This window comes from Chenopodium album, chromosome 3 (assembly GCF_948465745.1).
Source record: "Chenopodium album chromosome 3, dcCheAlbu1.1, whole genome shotgun sequence".
Classification (NCBI taxonomy): Eukaryota; Viridiplantae; Streptophyta; class Magnoliopsida; order Caryophyllales; family Amaranthaceae; genus Chenopodium; species Chenopodium album.
Genome location: NC_137836.1, coordinates 78,037,134 through 78,053,576, shown reverse-complemented (window position 1 = coordinate 78,053,576; position 16,443 = coordinate 78,037,134). Strand labels below are relative to the sequence as shown.

Below are 16,443 nucleotides of genomic sequence, written 5' to 3'. Positions count from 1 at the left end.
TAGTGCAAGTGACCTTTACATTCAATTCACTACCAAAACGCATAATCATCGTGTGAAGAAGAAACTAAGACAAAATTCAGAATAATCCAATGTACTAGCATCTTAAATCTTAAATCAAAAGCAGAAACTAAAAATGAAAACAGATCAATCAAGGAAAAAAAAGAACAATTTGTACACTCGATATAGTCAAAAACTGTTAATAAAAAAGAAAAAAAAGAGCAGCTAGTAATCAAAGTCATCTACCCCTCGATTGCTCATGCTGGGGCGTCTAACTAACCGATGTAACGACTGCACCACCTCTGACATTGGTGGCCGAAATTCTGGCTCCGTCTACAAAATACCAAGATAAATTATGAAGTTAATGGAAATTGGCTATGATTTATGTTATATGGACTCAGATACTCATGTCCGACACGGGTATGTGTCCAAGCGTCCGACTCGGCTATTTTGTGGGGGAAATATATATATATATATATATATATATATATATATATATATATATATATATATATATATATATATATATGTTTTTGAACAAAAGGTGAAGTGTCCAAGTGTCATATCCACGTCTGAGTGTCAAGGGTCCGGCATGGGTACTTGAGGTGAAATGAAGAGTCCATGTAACATAGGCTATGAATGCAAGCCCATTGCAATTAAAGCTTTAAGTTAGGAGGCACAGGTGGGGACGAATATGAATTGTGATTGTATCTGCCCCATACCCAATCACGACACCTCGCCTCATACTTAAATTTCTTATCATTTTTTGGAGTGCATTATTATGTCAATTAAATATTGGTTTATCGATGTTAAACAAGTAATTGGTAGCAGAGGTGGGTAATGGATTTTCAAACATTTAGTCGGAATGAATGGTTAAGGCATGTATGGTGGTTGAGTTTTAATTCGTTCCTACTGGGAGTTAGTGGGTATGAAGGTATTAGGCGGGTATGAGGGCATAAGGGAATGGTCCCTCGTGCCCACATCGCCCCTAAACTTGTCAATTATCGATAATACACAAAAGTTTATTATTAATTACGCATAGTTATTAGTGCAGGTATGATCGCACCTAGGTAAAGGGTATGGGTGTATGGCCGCCTAAGTATTGGTTTTTAGTAATACGCCTTACCCACAATTGTTAAATTTTGAAAAGGACATATAGTGCTCACCTGTACACAGAGCGCGACAATATCGGCAAACCGAGAAATTGACTTAGGAGGGTAGAGGCCACGTAGTGCTGGATCAACCATGCTTTCAAGAGCGTCGATATCATGAAGCTGTGATAAGGCCCATTGGACAAGATATTGTTCTGCTTTTGGCTTTGTACTGTAAAGAAATGAAGGTAAAAATCAGCAAAGATAATACAGTCTGATAGAGCAAATGGTTGATATTGATTCTTGAGTCACATTCCAACACAGTCTGTGAAATCGAGGGTGGTATGGTTTGAACTTTGAAGTACAATAACAAAAACAGAAAACCTGTCATAAGGCATTCGACCAGTCAACAGCTCAAGCATGACAACTCCAAAGCTATAAACATCGCTCTTAAATGTGTAAGCTGCACCATTTGTGCATTCTGGAGCACACCAGCCACCTCCAAGGTTTCCAGTTGCATCCTGGAGTAATCATTTAAGAGGAAAAGGATCAAAGGATTTTCAGAAAGGATATTAACAAAGAAAAGGAGAAAACATGGAAACAAATGGACCAAAAACTTGAACTTTATCACGGCTGTATTCAGTTTAAAGGTTACAAAAGTTGCTTGATAAAGGCTCACACCTATACAAGTTAACTGAAAACTCACAACTCGCAATAATAACGAACAAATCACATATGAAACAAATCCGACACCTAAAAATTTTGAATTCTCTTACAAGGAAACCCACTTTGTGCAACTACAATATCAGCCACAGATCAGAAATAATAATGAAAAATATCAGAGTTATATCTACAGAGCAGATCAAGGTTCATCAATGATGGAAACAATGCAATCCTGGCAGGAAAACCTAGAAGCAATGACTAATATGAACATATATAGTTGAAAACATTAGACTAGAATATAGCACCACCACCACAATTGCCAGCCATTAGCAGCTTCTAACCTGATAAAAAATTGCCAAACCACACTCCGTTAAACGAGGATTCAACTCCATATCAAGTAAAATGTTGGATGACTTGATACTCCTGTGAAACAGGGAGCAAGTTTCATGCAGGTACCTGTAGACAAAGAGGTGTGAAATAACTTGAAAAAATACACATTACACGAGGATGTACATGGCAACAGTGGAATGAATCTCCCTTTACAAGAATGTCAAATTTAAATAATTAGAAGGAATAAAGGATTGCATGCAACTCCCTCAATAGTGTAATAATGAATCAATTAGCATTCACTATTTCACTTATCACAAAATTTTGAACTACTGTAATCAACAAGCATTTATCAAATCCGAGCATGCATGTATATAAACAATACTTTGTATATTTCCAACTAAATATTCATTCCAAGGAGCATGCAGCGAAGTAACATACTCAACAGCTCGTGCAGTTCCTAAAGCAATCTTCACCCTAGTATTCCAAGTAAGCGGTCTGCTGAATTCATCAGACAAGTGGAGATACTCATGAATCGAACCATTTCTAAAATACTCATACACCAGCATGTTATGCTTCTGCTCTGAACAATGTCCAGCAAGCTCGACAATATTTGGATGGTAAATCTTGGAGAGGCTTGAAATAATATCAGAAAACTTTTCATCTTGGCCATCTTGAAAGAATGCAGAGCTAATTTTTTTCACAACTATTACCTAGAAAACAAATCAAGACATAATCTGTAAGTCAACACACAGTATGATCCTATAATGCTCATGATCATATAATGCTGAAGTCAAAGCACCATAAGAAATACTACAGATGGTAAAAAATGTTGTTTACAGTTTAAACATCAACATCAGCACAAAAAGAAAACTTAGTATACAGGGGCTCAACATATCATCAACAATGGGAAATTATTATGAGAACATTGAGATGTCTTATCCTTTGTAAATAAATGAAAAAAATTTAGTAGGATTTCAGGCTATCTGATTGACAAGCATCAAACGCATGCTGAATTCTATGAGACATATTTACAGTGAGTATAAAGTATTCAAGCAACTGATACCTTGCCATCTGGACGTTTGGCTTTATAAACACGTCCAATGGATCCTTCTCCAAGCAATCGACTCATAGCAAAGTTGCTAGTAGCAGTCTGCAACTCTGACAAAGCATAAGGGGTGATTTCAAAAGACACCTTTCTTTGAGAAGCAGCATTATTCGCAGGCTCATTGTTTCTAAACGACTTCATGCGGTATGATAGTGAAGGCTTAAGACCAATTGGACCAGAAGATTGTAAAGCCTTTATGTCGTGGTCTGCCAAGTATGAAACAAAAGATAAGCAAAGAAGTGATCAGAACAAGAGAGGAAGTATGAACAGAAACACTATGACAGCTCACACAGAATAATAAGGCTGTAGGCATTGAACAACAAATTATGAGATAAAAACAACTCAAAATGACAGGACCAGCATAGAGAATTCCACGACAATCATGAAAATTTTGAAAACAAACTGCAAAGAACAAGAATCACCTTTGAAGCCTTTGTCTTTATCTATTCCCAGTTCAGTTGAGTATCTATTGGACCCAAAGTAATTAAATGATTTGCGACCACTTTGATTATCTTGTTCATCATACAAACTTGAAGAGAAAGAAGATCTTTTTCTCGAAAGTATTGCTAGAAATGTTGCAATTACCACCAAAACACCCATAATAATCGCAGCAATCATTGCCCCACTTAACCCACCTTTGCTCATATGGGTGGACTTAATATTGCCACTCGAAGTCATTCCAGGAGGAGGTTGCCCAGAAGACCAAGAATTTCCTTCAATGCTTCAAAATAATTACTAAATGTTAGAGATGTTACTATGACAAGCTCAAGAAACTTATATCGATTTGTTACTTCCCAGTAATCTAAGGCAACATCAACAATAATATCCCAATGAACCCAAAGAGGCTCTTAAGAAGGCGAGGAAAGCTTTGATGAGAGAAGTCCAGTAATCTAAAGCAAGACAAAACTAGACAAGAGTTTATGCGTATGCAGATACTTACTCTATTTTTTTCACTTTTGTCAACTCATTAGGGATCCACCCACTGAATTTGTTGTTCGCTATATTACTGCAAGCATGACATATATACTATTATCATATCTCCAGAGAACAGTAGGCATGCCAATCTTCAACATATAATAATGCTTAACATAAGCATATTAGAAGAGATAAAATAACATTTATTATTCAAAAATGAAACTAGGGAAACTATAGAACTTGAGCTCTGTTGAGATAGAACTTATTTTGTTTCTGAATCATTCACAATAACATGTTTCTGCAAACTCTGCATGCTACCTCACCTCACCATAACAATAGTCCTCCTCTTCCTCTGTTATGTGTTCCCATCCATTATGTAATAAATGCACTCTCAAAAATATCTTTCCCTCTTCCAACATAAGTAGCCAACATTACATTCGATTTCATTAAACATTGTATTGGTTCTCTTTTAAAACAGGAGTCATGTGAGCAGTATGCAGTGAATATTCTCACCTATATTTGCAAAAAGACTAAAAGAGGGTCCTTGATTCAAATGCAAGAATAGAGTGTAGCAATATATGTATTCAGAGAAGAAAAATATATCGAATCAAGACTCAATAAGAGATGTTTCTGAGTAAGAAAAGCTTATGAGAAGATTGTATAGCAGAAACTATGCATGTTATGTAGGATATATAGTAGAATGAGGTAAATGCATAGCATAGCTCCATCTGAAAAATAAATAAAATTCTAGTCAATATCATACAAAGTACTACAAGTAACCAACTTACAGCTCGTCAAGTTTTAACTTTCCAAGCACATTTATCTGGCCATTAAGTTGATTGTTCTGAAGATACCTGTGATACAAACAGGTTCAGCTTCATGAATTCTTAAGGCACAAAGGTATATGCAATTATTTCTTACAGTGTAGAGAGGCTTGAAAGAGATTCAAAACTCTGAGGCAAGCTGCCAGATAGTTTGTTATATGAAAGATCCCTGCATCATTCAGCAATTTGAGCACTATCAACACATCCACCAGAGTGACAGAATTAAACAAAAACAGGCAGTATCCATCTGATAACAATGCATGGTAAACAAGTCTCCACATAATTTAAGAAAGATGCAAATATCACAATCCATCCTTCATCAAACCATGCTCCGTCCAAAAAGGCTATAAATTCAGATGTACATTATTTGGATGAAATATAAAATCCATACAGAGCCACATCAAGTTATCATTTAAGATTAGAAGTTTTCAAAATTAGAATGGAGTTCCAGGCTTAACTTTTTTCATATTGTCGAATTATGGTTGAATAGCTTGAATTTGAACTCATATCTTCTAAAAGATTATATTTAGGATTTTAAGACTAGCAAATTTATAAGAAAACTTAGCTCAGAGCCCAAAATCCAATGATGGTTCAGGTGTGACCATTTCATATAAGTTATCAAACAAGAATGTACAGTCTTCATATATTGCAAGTTTGCAACAAATAAACTTCTAACCCCACTGAGCCACCTCCCTTTGCTCTGTAGGTACAAATTTTTTTTCTCAGTTTAAAACATTAAAGAGCATCATATGTCCAGCCTCCAATATACTTTGCATCCAATAATTCATGAACTTAAGTTCAAAAGTCCTATCATCTGTGGTGCTATATTATCATTAGCTCTAGCTGTCTTATGCTTACCATTATAACTAAATGAAATTCCATTCATTTATAAAGCACATGCAACTAACAACTTTTATTTTCTCAACCTAAACTTTCAAATTTAAAAGAGAGGATACCAAAAGCTCAAATCACTGCGTTTCTGCTTCAACTTTCTTATAATGCACAGCTTATCTATACTATGTATCATGAGATGTAACAAAGAAAAGGAAGCACCGGTTGAAAGGTATGAACCAACAAAATTCAGAGTTAAACAAGTTTGACGAAAGCACTTACAAGAGATCAAGATTTGAAAGTGAGCTAAACATGTCAGTTATCTGACCATTCAGCTGATTATGACTTAGGTCACTGCAGTGCACAAAAATACACAAACTTAATAATGAAGCAAATGTCTCAACCAGGGCACAAATATGTTTCTGATAAGAATAAATAATATGTCAAACATCACTTACAGGTCCTTAAGGCTTTTCATTAGTGAAACAGAATAAGGAACAGTACCAGTAAAGCCGTTGTTGGACAGATCACTGATAATCACAGCAGTATTTAGAAGTCAGTCAACTAATAGAATCAAGTTCGGAATAAATTATCTGGCGAATTCAACTGTGCAATAAACACATTGAATAATGATTAATTGATGCCTTTCAAGACTACATTAGTAAGCCAAAGCAACCAAAATGAATAGGATAACTATACATCAAAATCTTGAAAAACAGCAATAATCTTTACAGCCTCGCTATGAATACCTCTCTCAGAAGATATGGGGTGACATTCACATTATGCAACTAAAAATTAACATCATAAGCAGCTCAGGCAGCACACTTAAATAGCAAATTCGAAAATGTCTCACACTCACAGGTGTTTCACATTGGGAGGAAGTTGATAAGGTATGTCACCACTGAGTTTGTTGTTGCTCACATCGCTGTTCCATGACAAACAGATGCATAATTAATAGCTTAACAGGTTAATTCCTTAATATTGTGAATAGTAAATCAATTACGAAACTAAGACAAAGCAAATAAGAGTAAATAAGCTCACAAGTAGGTGACTGATGCAAGGTTTGATAACTGATAACCCAGTGATCCTGTCAATCCCAAACCAGATAAATTTCTACAAAAATTGATCAAAGAAAAACAAAACTGTCAAAATTTAATTCAGTAATTAAGAAAAATATTGCTAAAAACTGCAAGAATTTAGAGAATATACATTTCAGTGACTGATGATTTAGAACATTCAATGCCTTTCCATCCATCACCACAAGGATCACCACCATCTGATTCCCAATCTTTCAACTTTTTAGGAGAATTCAAGCTTGTGAACATCACATTAAGAGCAGTGACTATATACAACAAATAAAAACAAAGATTCCATCAACATATAATCATATAATAACAAAAAACTCCTGAAAGTTTATGTTAATATCCGAAATTGATCAATCTCACACACACGAACAGTAAAACCGCTAACATAGACTTCCTTGAATAACCCACATCATAAAGGGAAGAAATAAGAAAATTTAAGAAAGAGTTACCATCTTTAGAATCAGTTTTGGAGTGCACTAATGTAAGAACCCCACAAAAGAAGAACCATAATGATAATCCTATGAAATTGGGGGACATTTCTGAAAACCCAATTCCCAAAAAGGACAGATAGGATCAAAGACAGACATACACATCAAAGCAGCAAATTCATCAAAATAAATTAGGGATTTTGCAGATGAACACCATGAATGTTGCAGGAAAAAAATTGAGAAAATGGAGAATTTCCCAGAACTACCCAGAAATTCTATGTTTCTAAATTTGGATTGTTGAGGCATCATTTCTGCTCTCTCTTTCAATCTAGTGTTTTGGGTGCAAAGTTGATGCATGCCAAATTTAGGAAAATCCTAATATGTTGGGTGAGAGAAAATAAGGGAATTGAAACTGATGATAGATAAACCGTTGAGTTCGCCCCATCTCTTGGAAAATTTAACATCTTGTTTTAATCTTCATATTCATAGCCCCTTTTCATTTGATCTATTCCCGCTCTCTTCGAGTACTCCCTCCGTTTTCAAAAGATTGTCGTTTATTTTATTTTTGTGGTATGACCAAGGTTGTGTATGGCAATATCATACGGTAATCAACGTAATTAATATTATTTGCAGCGCTAAAGGCTTTCAGAATTCTTTCACGAAATTTTTACATGTACAAAAGTAAGGTTACTAACATAGTAACACATGAGTCTTTTCTTTGAATGAAAGAAATGATACAAGCAATCTAGAAAAAACGCTAGTCTTCTGCTAGACAATACATGATGAAAAATTCTACAAGAACAACTTAGCTGAATATTACACATATAAACATATGATGAAAACTTTAGGCACCACCATACTCGAGAGCTTGAGAAGACGAGAACTTCCCAAGAAAATAAATCGGAAGTGTAATTCTATTCAATTGATTCTAGCTGAATTATTCAGAGTCAGCTTTGTTAGAAATATTACATCAATTTCAATTAACAAAAACAACAATATGCCAACTTGTGTATCATATCTCTTACAAATCAAAAAGAAAAAATGACAGAAGACACTGTATGTCATATTGTCATCGGATCTATAATCAACAGTTAAGACTTTAGCCCTTTAGGTCTTTAAGGATTTTGTGGTTTTTGCTCATAAATTAAGCACAAGGAAAGTGCAATTATACATAAGTCACATGTGAGTCGATTTGCAATCGATATACTTGTATAATATACGTACTCACATATATACAATTCCAAGCTTAGAATGAGCACTATCTTTCTGCTATCTTCTTCCAATTCCCTCAGGAATATGAGGTACAGCCGAGATATGAATCAATGAGGAGCCAACGGCTACATATCTGGAATTCCCGACAGATGAAATGATGTATAAACTTTTTTATTAGCCCTGCTGCTTCTGACCAGATGATGAGCCCCGCTTACTTAACTTCTTCAAAACACAAGCAATGGCAACTTTGGCACCTAGACCCGGATTGCCGTGGGATAAACAGATTAAGCCTCCAAGAAGAAGCAAGCCATTAGCTATCAATTTCTTTGAAGGCTTCCTCTTGCACTTTTGAGAAATAGGTCCATTTTCCTGACCACTGATGCCATTGCTAGAACCAGAACCAGAACCAGAACCAGAAGCTATATCCGAAGGTGCTGCTCTGATAATGACATCTAGTTCACGGGGAACCTACATACAAGATAAATCACCACTACAATCATGCTGTATTATATATAAAAATCTAAGTAAATAAAACATCTGTAAAATCTTACATCAATACGAAACTAGCACACAGTAGAGATTGTGGCCTACAACCAGCAGTTCCAGAGTATCCAGTTATCCCTACCACCACAAATGCAGAGGAATGCTTCCTACTTATATAAACAACTTTACTAGAATTTTTTTACAGAGGTCCCGCCCAGGATGGAGCAAGCATCGAACAAATGTATGCAGTCTAAGTCTCAATCCTGCATTTACAGAGGAAGTCTCCTGTTGACCTATGATCTAGATCACCATTTACTATAATACGACAAATTAGACGCATGGCTGCATGGATAGTAAATGAGCCCTTAGCTGATTTATATAAACCAAAAGCCAGCAAAATGTAAACCTTCACATTTTTAAGCTTCAATTGCTGTATTAATTATACTTAATTCTTTGCTAAATTACATCCTAAATTTCAGTTCAATGAAAATTAGTATATTGACCCTGCAGCTTGGAAACTTCAATGAAATAGTAATATAGTACGGAGTATTGCTTTAAGCAACCTTGCTAATCATATAGATTACCACTCCAAGTTTTAATTGCTGTATTAATCACTTCTTCATTCTGTGCTAATAAACATCTTAAATTTCAGTGCAGTGAACCTGTGAAGGCAAATGACAGAACACTTACCATAACAGGCAGCATAGCAGCCTATACTCTGTCAGTGTTGTATGCGATTAAAATAAATCCACTTAATGTTAAGTCTTTGGTGATTATGACCTGGCTTTTTAAAATCCTTTAGATAACCTTTTTTAATAATTCAAGTGTGCAACCGCAAATCATATAACATTCCTAGGCAACATGCAGCAAAAGTAGATACTTCTGCCCAAAGTTCCAATAAATATAATGTTACTGCAGCATAAGACGTCAGAAATTGCCCGTGATCACAGTATAAGCAACATCCAAATTTGCGTATCTTATGAAAGAATTACCAACATAACAAGATGCCTATGAAACCAGAATATTATTCACAAGTCACTACAGCATCAAACAGTCAAACACCCAAAAGACTTCTCCAACTTTCTCAAAAGAGTAAGGTACTCATTTTGCCCTGTCCCAAATTACATACCCACTTTCCTTATACAATGTTCCAAAAAGAGGTACTCACTTTCCCATCTAGCTATCTCAATTTCAATACTTTCTTTGACTACTTATTTTCAAGCTATCCAATTTTTCATTATACAATAAAGCCCCCATTGTAGTAGCTTTAGGACAACATTTAGACATTTAGTTCTAGTCTCCATGCCCTGATTCCCTACATAAGTGGGAACTGCAAAGTTTAAAAAAAAAAAAGGGATGGGGGTAATAGGGTAATTCACATCTTCATCAGAATGCTGACCGACTCTATGTACAGAAACAATTGTTACTTTGAGCCAACCCTTCATAAAACGATAAGAAGGTGGCAACAAGGTTTCCCTACAGACCCGCTATAATAATTATATCATTCCACACATTCCTTATCACTCATTCTAAGTTGGGATTTTTTTTATTATTTTTTTTTAACAATTAATGTAAAAAACATGACAATTTTTTGCGGATATCCCAAATAGTAAACATGGCAGATTTCCAAAGGAAGCTTTAGCTTGCTGACACAGTTTAAAGTGGTTATAAGGAAAAGGAGGACAAAAAATAACTGAGCCTAACCTTCTGAATGACAGAAACAGCAGTCGTTGTTGAACTTGACTGCGGATGAGAGATTGAAGAATACTTGCGTAAAGCATCATCCATTTTACAAACATAACCCCATATCCCTTTTGCAAATGCCAACTTTGCAAATTCCACATTCAAACCAGCATCTTCTTGATGCACCATTCTGATTTCACTTGCATTTCTTCCAGGTACTGAAGCAATACAAACTCACCATCAACTCATCAAGTTTGTGATATACAACCACTCCTAGTTTCTTCATCATAATAGCAGTTCTACATCCTCAATTACTAAACAAGAGAGCACTAATACCTCAGATGATTTTTCACAGAAGACAATGCATTTTAGAAATACTAAAAAGAATCACCTTCAGAAAGATGAAATATACATTTAGCAAATATAGGCACTCAAAGCACAAGAAAAACAATATACGAAGTATATATTTACTTGCCTTGCCGTATTCTCCACCCAGATCTGAAAAATGCAACACGTACATACTTCTTTTGAATAGGTGCCAAAGGATGCTCACATTCCTAATGAAGGTCATCAGCAATAGGCAAAACGTCTCAGGAAAAACACAATCGCAAAATAGCTAAGAAAAGTATAACTCAAAAGCTCAAGACACCTGAGCCAGTAAAAAAAATTTAATATTGACAAAGAAGCTCTGTGTTTAATACAATGACTCGGTAAAAAAAACATGCAACATATGAAATTATTAGAGCCACTTGTGAGGATTTGAAGATAACCTAGCCTGCAAAAAGGGGGGAAAGGACAAGGTGATGAAATGAATATCTAGCTAAAACAATTTGAAACTTTAACATGATTTCTCAAAAATATCTCGCATAAAACCTCCTAATGCTTTTGCAACAACAGCATTAATTGCCCCTTCTCTAACAAGAAAAAAAAAAAAATAAATAAAATAAAAACAACCAAGCCAAGCACCAGTATACTATATAAGGAATGTAAACAGAACAGGAACCAAACATCCTAAACAACTCTAAGTAGTTAATAATAACAAAATCCCTCCACTAGCCACCACACTGCAGCCCCAACGACTTTTTTTTTCTAATATTAATTATAATACATTGGTCAAGAAGATTTGGATTCACTAACGAAAACTAAATAAAATTATTGTTCCCAGGTGACATGTTACTTGTCGAACATTAAGCTGTTATGATGTACTCGTGTACAGCAAGGTAATTCAAGCATATCAACAAATACAGATTATGATACCTCAGAATTTTAACTTCCACATCGCAAACAGTATGTCAACCCGGACTTTCTACAATGTTTCAGGAATCAGGAAAATCAGTTGACCTGCTCTTTGAATATTTATTCCAGTCTATTTTGTTTTGTGAAGTAGTTAATCATAATTCACATCAATCATATTATTTGTAAGAAAAAGAGCATAATAGAACTTCAAAATTCAACATTGTTGATAGAAATTCTATAAGGCCACAAGGACTATGCAATATCTTTTTTCTGAATGTGGAGTATACAATACTATATGTCACACACCAAACTTTGTCAAACAAAACTTTGAAGAAGCTCTGGTAATATTTTAGGTTAAGATGAAAGGTTAAAAGTCTAAGAACTCACCTTTGAATAGCAATAATACGTCTTATTGTTGCCTTTCCAAATCTTCCATGCCAAAACATATTCTCTGGGCGTCAAAAGAGGAAACTTCTTAATGGTCCTCCCAATCTCAGTTCCATTTTCTTTGTCAATCTGCAATTGCTCATGAGCAACCACTGTTTTGTCCCACTGCGTCCTATAGTCACAGTCCATATAGAAGTCTCTTAGGGCTTCAGGGGTGCAATTCTCAAAAACAGTCACACTCAAGTATTTGATAGGACCATCCTACATAAAATAACAAAGAAACACACATCAGTAACACTATCGCTGATTATCAAAGCAACCTAAGTCTTGCTTTAAAACAAGAATAGGGATCGAGAAATGACAGAGGCGTCAGTTAGGGATGACCAATGGGGCTAAACGTTGAGCAGAAGATGCACAAAAAAAGTGGTTCTACAACCTACTCATTAATACAGGCCCATTATACAGGAAAGCCTTATATAACTCAAATCTCTTTCAAAGATTGATGTATCACAAGATGCAAATTCAAATGGTCACTCTGAAATAGAGGTGCAAAAACCATTGCAGTAATCTCTGCTTCATAAACTAGCTAGAAGAAAGACAAACAGTCACCCGCCAGAAAGCAATTTAACATCTACACCATAAGGCAATCAAACACACTTTACTAGGAAAAGAGTTCCACAACTAAAACTCAATTGGAAGTTTGGAACGTAATGATTGTGTCCTTTGCAAGTAATGAAGGGATTGATGAGCCATTAGCATAGTCTCCAAATGTGTTCAGACTCTACTCATAAGGAATTTGACATATCCAAAGCCTAAAACAAAGAGAGAAAGGAGCAATTGTAAAGTAAATTATTCAACTCTATATCCATGCACAATATGTAAACAATTTAATAAATATGGTTACCAGCGTACCAGTAGTGAAATTCTATGTCAACAAGCAAAGAACATCAGTGGAAACTGGCTAGAAAGAAAATTTAACCAGATGCCAACATAAGCTAAAGAAGTACACAGAAATGTATAATAATTTCATCAATTGGTCAAAATAGAAAAATACGCGCACGAAATAGAGACTAGAGAATCCAGATCTAAGGAAACACCTACGTGGTAACATCCCTCCAATTAAATCAGTAACCAGAAATGGTGCAATGTTAATAATTACCTTTGGTTTACAGCATTTTGCCTGGTAGGACATAGAAGTCCTGCTTTTGGCAATGACGTTTTCCCATCTTACTTGTTCAGTCTCATTGTCTTTCTCATCCAAATTGTCAATCAAACTTTTCAAATCACCGTCTGATACTAGGTCTGATATTCTGCAATTGAAGCGCAGAATTTATAATATGAGAAGTTGAAAAGGATATATAATTATATATAAGTATGTATAATATAAATATAAAAACTTTGCTCTCATTGCACACAATCAGCCCATGAAGATCAAAAAAATCTGTACAATTAACATCTATGCTATTTGGTGCAGATCAAATCCAGCGCAAATAGAAAATCAGAATATAAAGGAAATAGAAAGATATTGATATTTGGAGATGACAATTGTATAGCAGATCAAGATATACAGAAAGTCTGATAGTAGTATAGCACTGCGCTGTGATTCACAATGCCCAAGCATATACTCAAGAGAGGCAAAGCTATTTCTACGAGTATGAGCTACACTTGATAAAAATATATAATGATACATGTAACAACCACCACCACCAAAGAATGGGGTTTGCTATGCAAACCAAAGGTAATACCTCCGGTGATCATCAAAGTGTCTTGCCTGTTTTACTGGTGCCCAAAAATGCATTCCCTTCATGAGGGATAATCACAACACATATGAAGTACAGTACTATCTTAAGATGCTTCCAAAAGATTTTCCAGTTTATAAGAGTGATTAGAATTTCGTATACACCCCAACTAAAATGAAAGGCAAAGCTGGCAGACCCACAATTGTAAAGAATCTTTTAGTGAATTCATATCGACTCTTTAGTAATATGAGGTTAGTTTAATGCAGCAACTATTACAAAACAGAGAAAGGGCATTGGAAGTACCTGCAACTGACTGTAACTCAATTCTTAAAAATGATTCATTCAACACAAGTAGACATTGGTATCGGTACCTATTTTGAGCATAGCACTTCATTCATTTAACTTCGAAAACTACACATAGCTTATTGCGTTTTCAGTTTCGAGCTTTATTTCTTTTTCTTTTTTTGACAGCTTTAGATTTAGTTTGCCCATTACAAGTAACACACTCCATAATAATAGTTCTAGTGTAACTCGTACCTTCGAACTTCTATAATTTTATAATCTTTAAACAATATACGAGTATGTTCGTAAATCGTAATCTTTAAGCTATATGTTCGTTACGTTTAAACTATTTTGTTCATTCGAGACCACGATGCAACATCATCATATAATATGGAGTATTCAATTTATACAACAAATTATTTAATCACGTTTTTATAATCTAATAAAAACTGGAAATTCAAACTAAAAAATAGAAACAATTACAAAATTCCAATAAAAACTACAGCATTGGCAAAACAAAATATAACAATCAAAAATAGCAAATAGAATGAGAGATTACCGAAGAGAGGAGATAGAAGCATCATCAGAGGAGAGAGAAAGAGGAGGAGAAGAAGAATTGCGTCTAAATCGAGCGATTAAACTTCGAAAAACTGGGAAAATAAACTTGAAAATTTGCCATACAAAGATGAAAGAGATAGCAGCAATTGCAGCCCAACCTCCTCCTTTGTTTTCCTTCCATAATTCTCTGACTTCTGAAAATGTTGACGATGATGACGATACCAAAATTTCCGCCATTATTGATGTCCTTGATTACTTTGCTGAAACCCTAATTTGATTGCAAGCATCAATCAATGAAAAACAGAGATGATTTTGATGGTTTATTGCGGTAAAAATGAAGAAATTTGATTGAATTTAGGGTAGCTAATTTGAATTGAATTGATTCGAAATTAATGGAAACGAAAATCCGCCATTGATGAGGTTTTGGGAAGTGAGGAAAGAGAAGAAAAAGGATAGAGTGTTTTATAACGACTGTCGAATAAGTATAAACCAATCTCTCTTCTAGTGATGTTGACCTGTCTTGGATTGACAAATGGCCAATTCTTCCGTCTTTTATTACGGAACAATACATTTCATATCAAATCGTTGAAAATAATACGTATGAATACGTATGAAGCAAGGTAGTAATTGCATCATTTGAACTTTATGAATACCAAAATACTCTCCAGCTACGAAAGTCACATTTTGTAGTTGGTGCGGCTCGAACTTGTAACCACAAAGTCTTAGGTTGGTGTGTATCTTGCTCTAATATTGATTTAATATAGTTAGAGTATGTACCAAGAAACCCCAACTCTAATGTGAAACTTATTTGAACATTTTGTTGTTTATTTGAAAAGTCCTCCAAATATTGCCATCAAAGAAAAACTAATTGTCCAAAATATGAACAAAATTACAAGAGGGAAAATTAGCTAAAAAAAAAAAATGGGACAATTAGAACAAGATATGTGTACACAGATCACATTGGAGGTAATCGACAAATCGAGTTCAATTGGATTACAACCAAAACAAAGAAAAATCAAAAGAGATTATTTTACTTTTTGTATTATCATGTGTTTTTATTAACACCTCAAAATTTGTGTGTTTTTTTGCAACCAAAAAAAATTTGTGGTTTCCTTCTAATTGGGGTAGGAAGTATATGTCAGCATGTATTGTGACAAAAGTTTATTGATAAACTCCAAAAATTATTTATTAAATTGGACTTTTTGCCTTTCATAATGGATTTATCATCACTAATACATTATCCATGATACTTATTTAGTAAATACTCACCCTTAAAAATATAAGCTTTCAATTTTCTCTTTCCTGTCAAATTCCATACAATTTATGAAATAAAACAAATTGAAATAAAGGTTTAATAAACTTATACCCTTGTCACTCAATGACTCAGATTTTACCTAAAAAAAAAAAAAAGGTAAGCAAAATTTTACAAGTGTTCTATCAATCCTAGAACAAAATTTTATGGTACATCTCAAATCAACTGATCAGTTACAAAGTTACAAAATTAGATATGCAAGAACTACTAGGCCTCAACTAACCCAAATTCTAAACCCCAAAGCTAATATGAACACTGATCGATCTAGCTAGCTCTCAGATC

General features: G+C 34.7%; 1 protein-coding gene across 1 annotated transcript; it reads right to left on the bottom strand.

Annotated features, from left to right (window-relative positions):
• Positions 1–15,407, bottom strand: LOC145625440 (protein STRUBBELIG-RECEPTOR FAMILY 5-like). Its single transcript, XM_081678481.1, has 22 exons — positions 14,851–15,407; positions 13,430–13,580; positions 12,271–12,531; positions 11,123–11,204; positions 10,669–10,865; positions 8,661–8,949; positions 7,291–7,401; positions 6,966–7,098; positions 6,798–6,869; positions 6,616–6,681; positions 6,215–6,286; positions 6,039–6,110; positions 5,023–5,094; positions 4,890–4,955; positions 4,127–4,192; positions 3,609–3,907; positions 3,145–3,392; positions 2,520–2,791; positions 2,093–2,207; positions 1,473–1,609; positions 1,164–1,320; positions 1–330 (listed from the first exon to the last, which is right to left on the bottom strand). The coding sequence occupies exons 1-22, from the start codon at positions 15,084–15,086 to the stop codon at positions 223–225; spliced, it is 3,282 nt and encodes a 1,093-aa protein (XP_081534607.1). The 5' UTR covers positions 15,087–15,407; the 3' UTR covers positions 1–222.
• Between the last annotated feature and the right edge of the window lie 1,036 nt (positions 15,408–16,443).

Coding starts and splice junctions, on each gene's coding strand:
- LOC145625440 (XM_081678481.1), bottom strand. CDS start 15,086: ATGGCGGAAATTTTGGTATCGTCATCATCGTCAACATTTTCAGAAGTC. Junction 13,581..14,850: donor GCTTCTATCTCCTCTCTTCG/GTAATCTCTCAT, acceptor CTTCAATTGCAG/AATATCAGACCTAGTATCAG. Junction 12,532..13,429: donor CAAAATGCTGTAAACCAAAG/GTAATTATTAAC, acceptor TATTTTATGTAG/GATGGTCCTATCAAATACTT.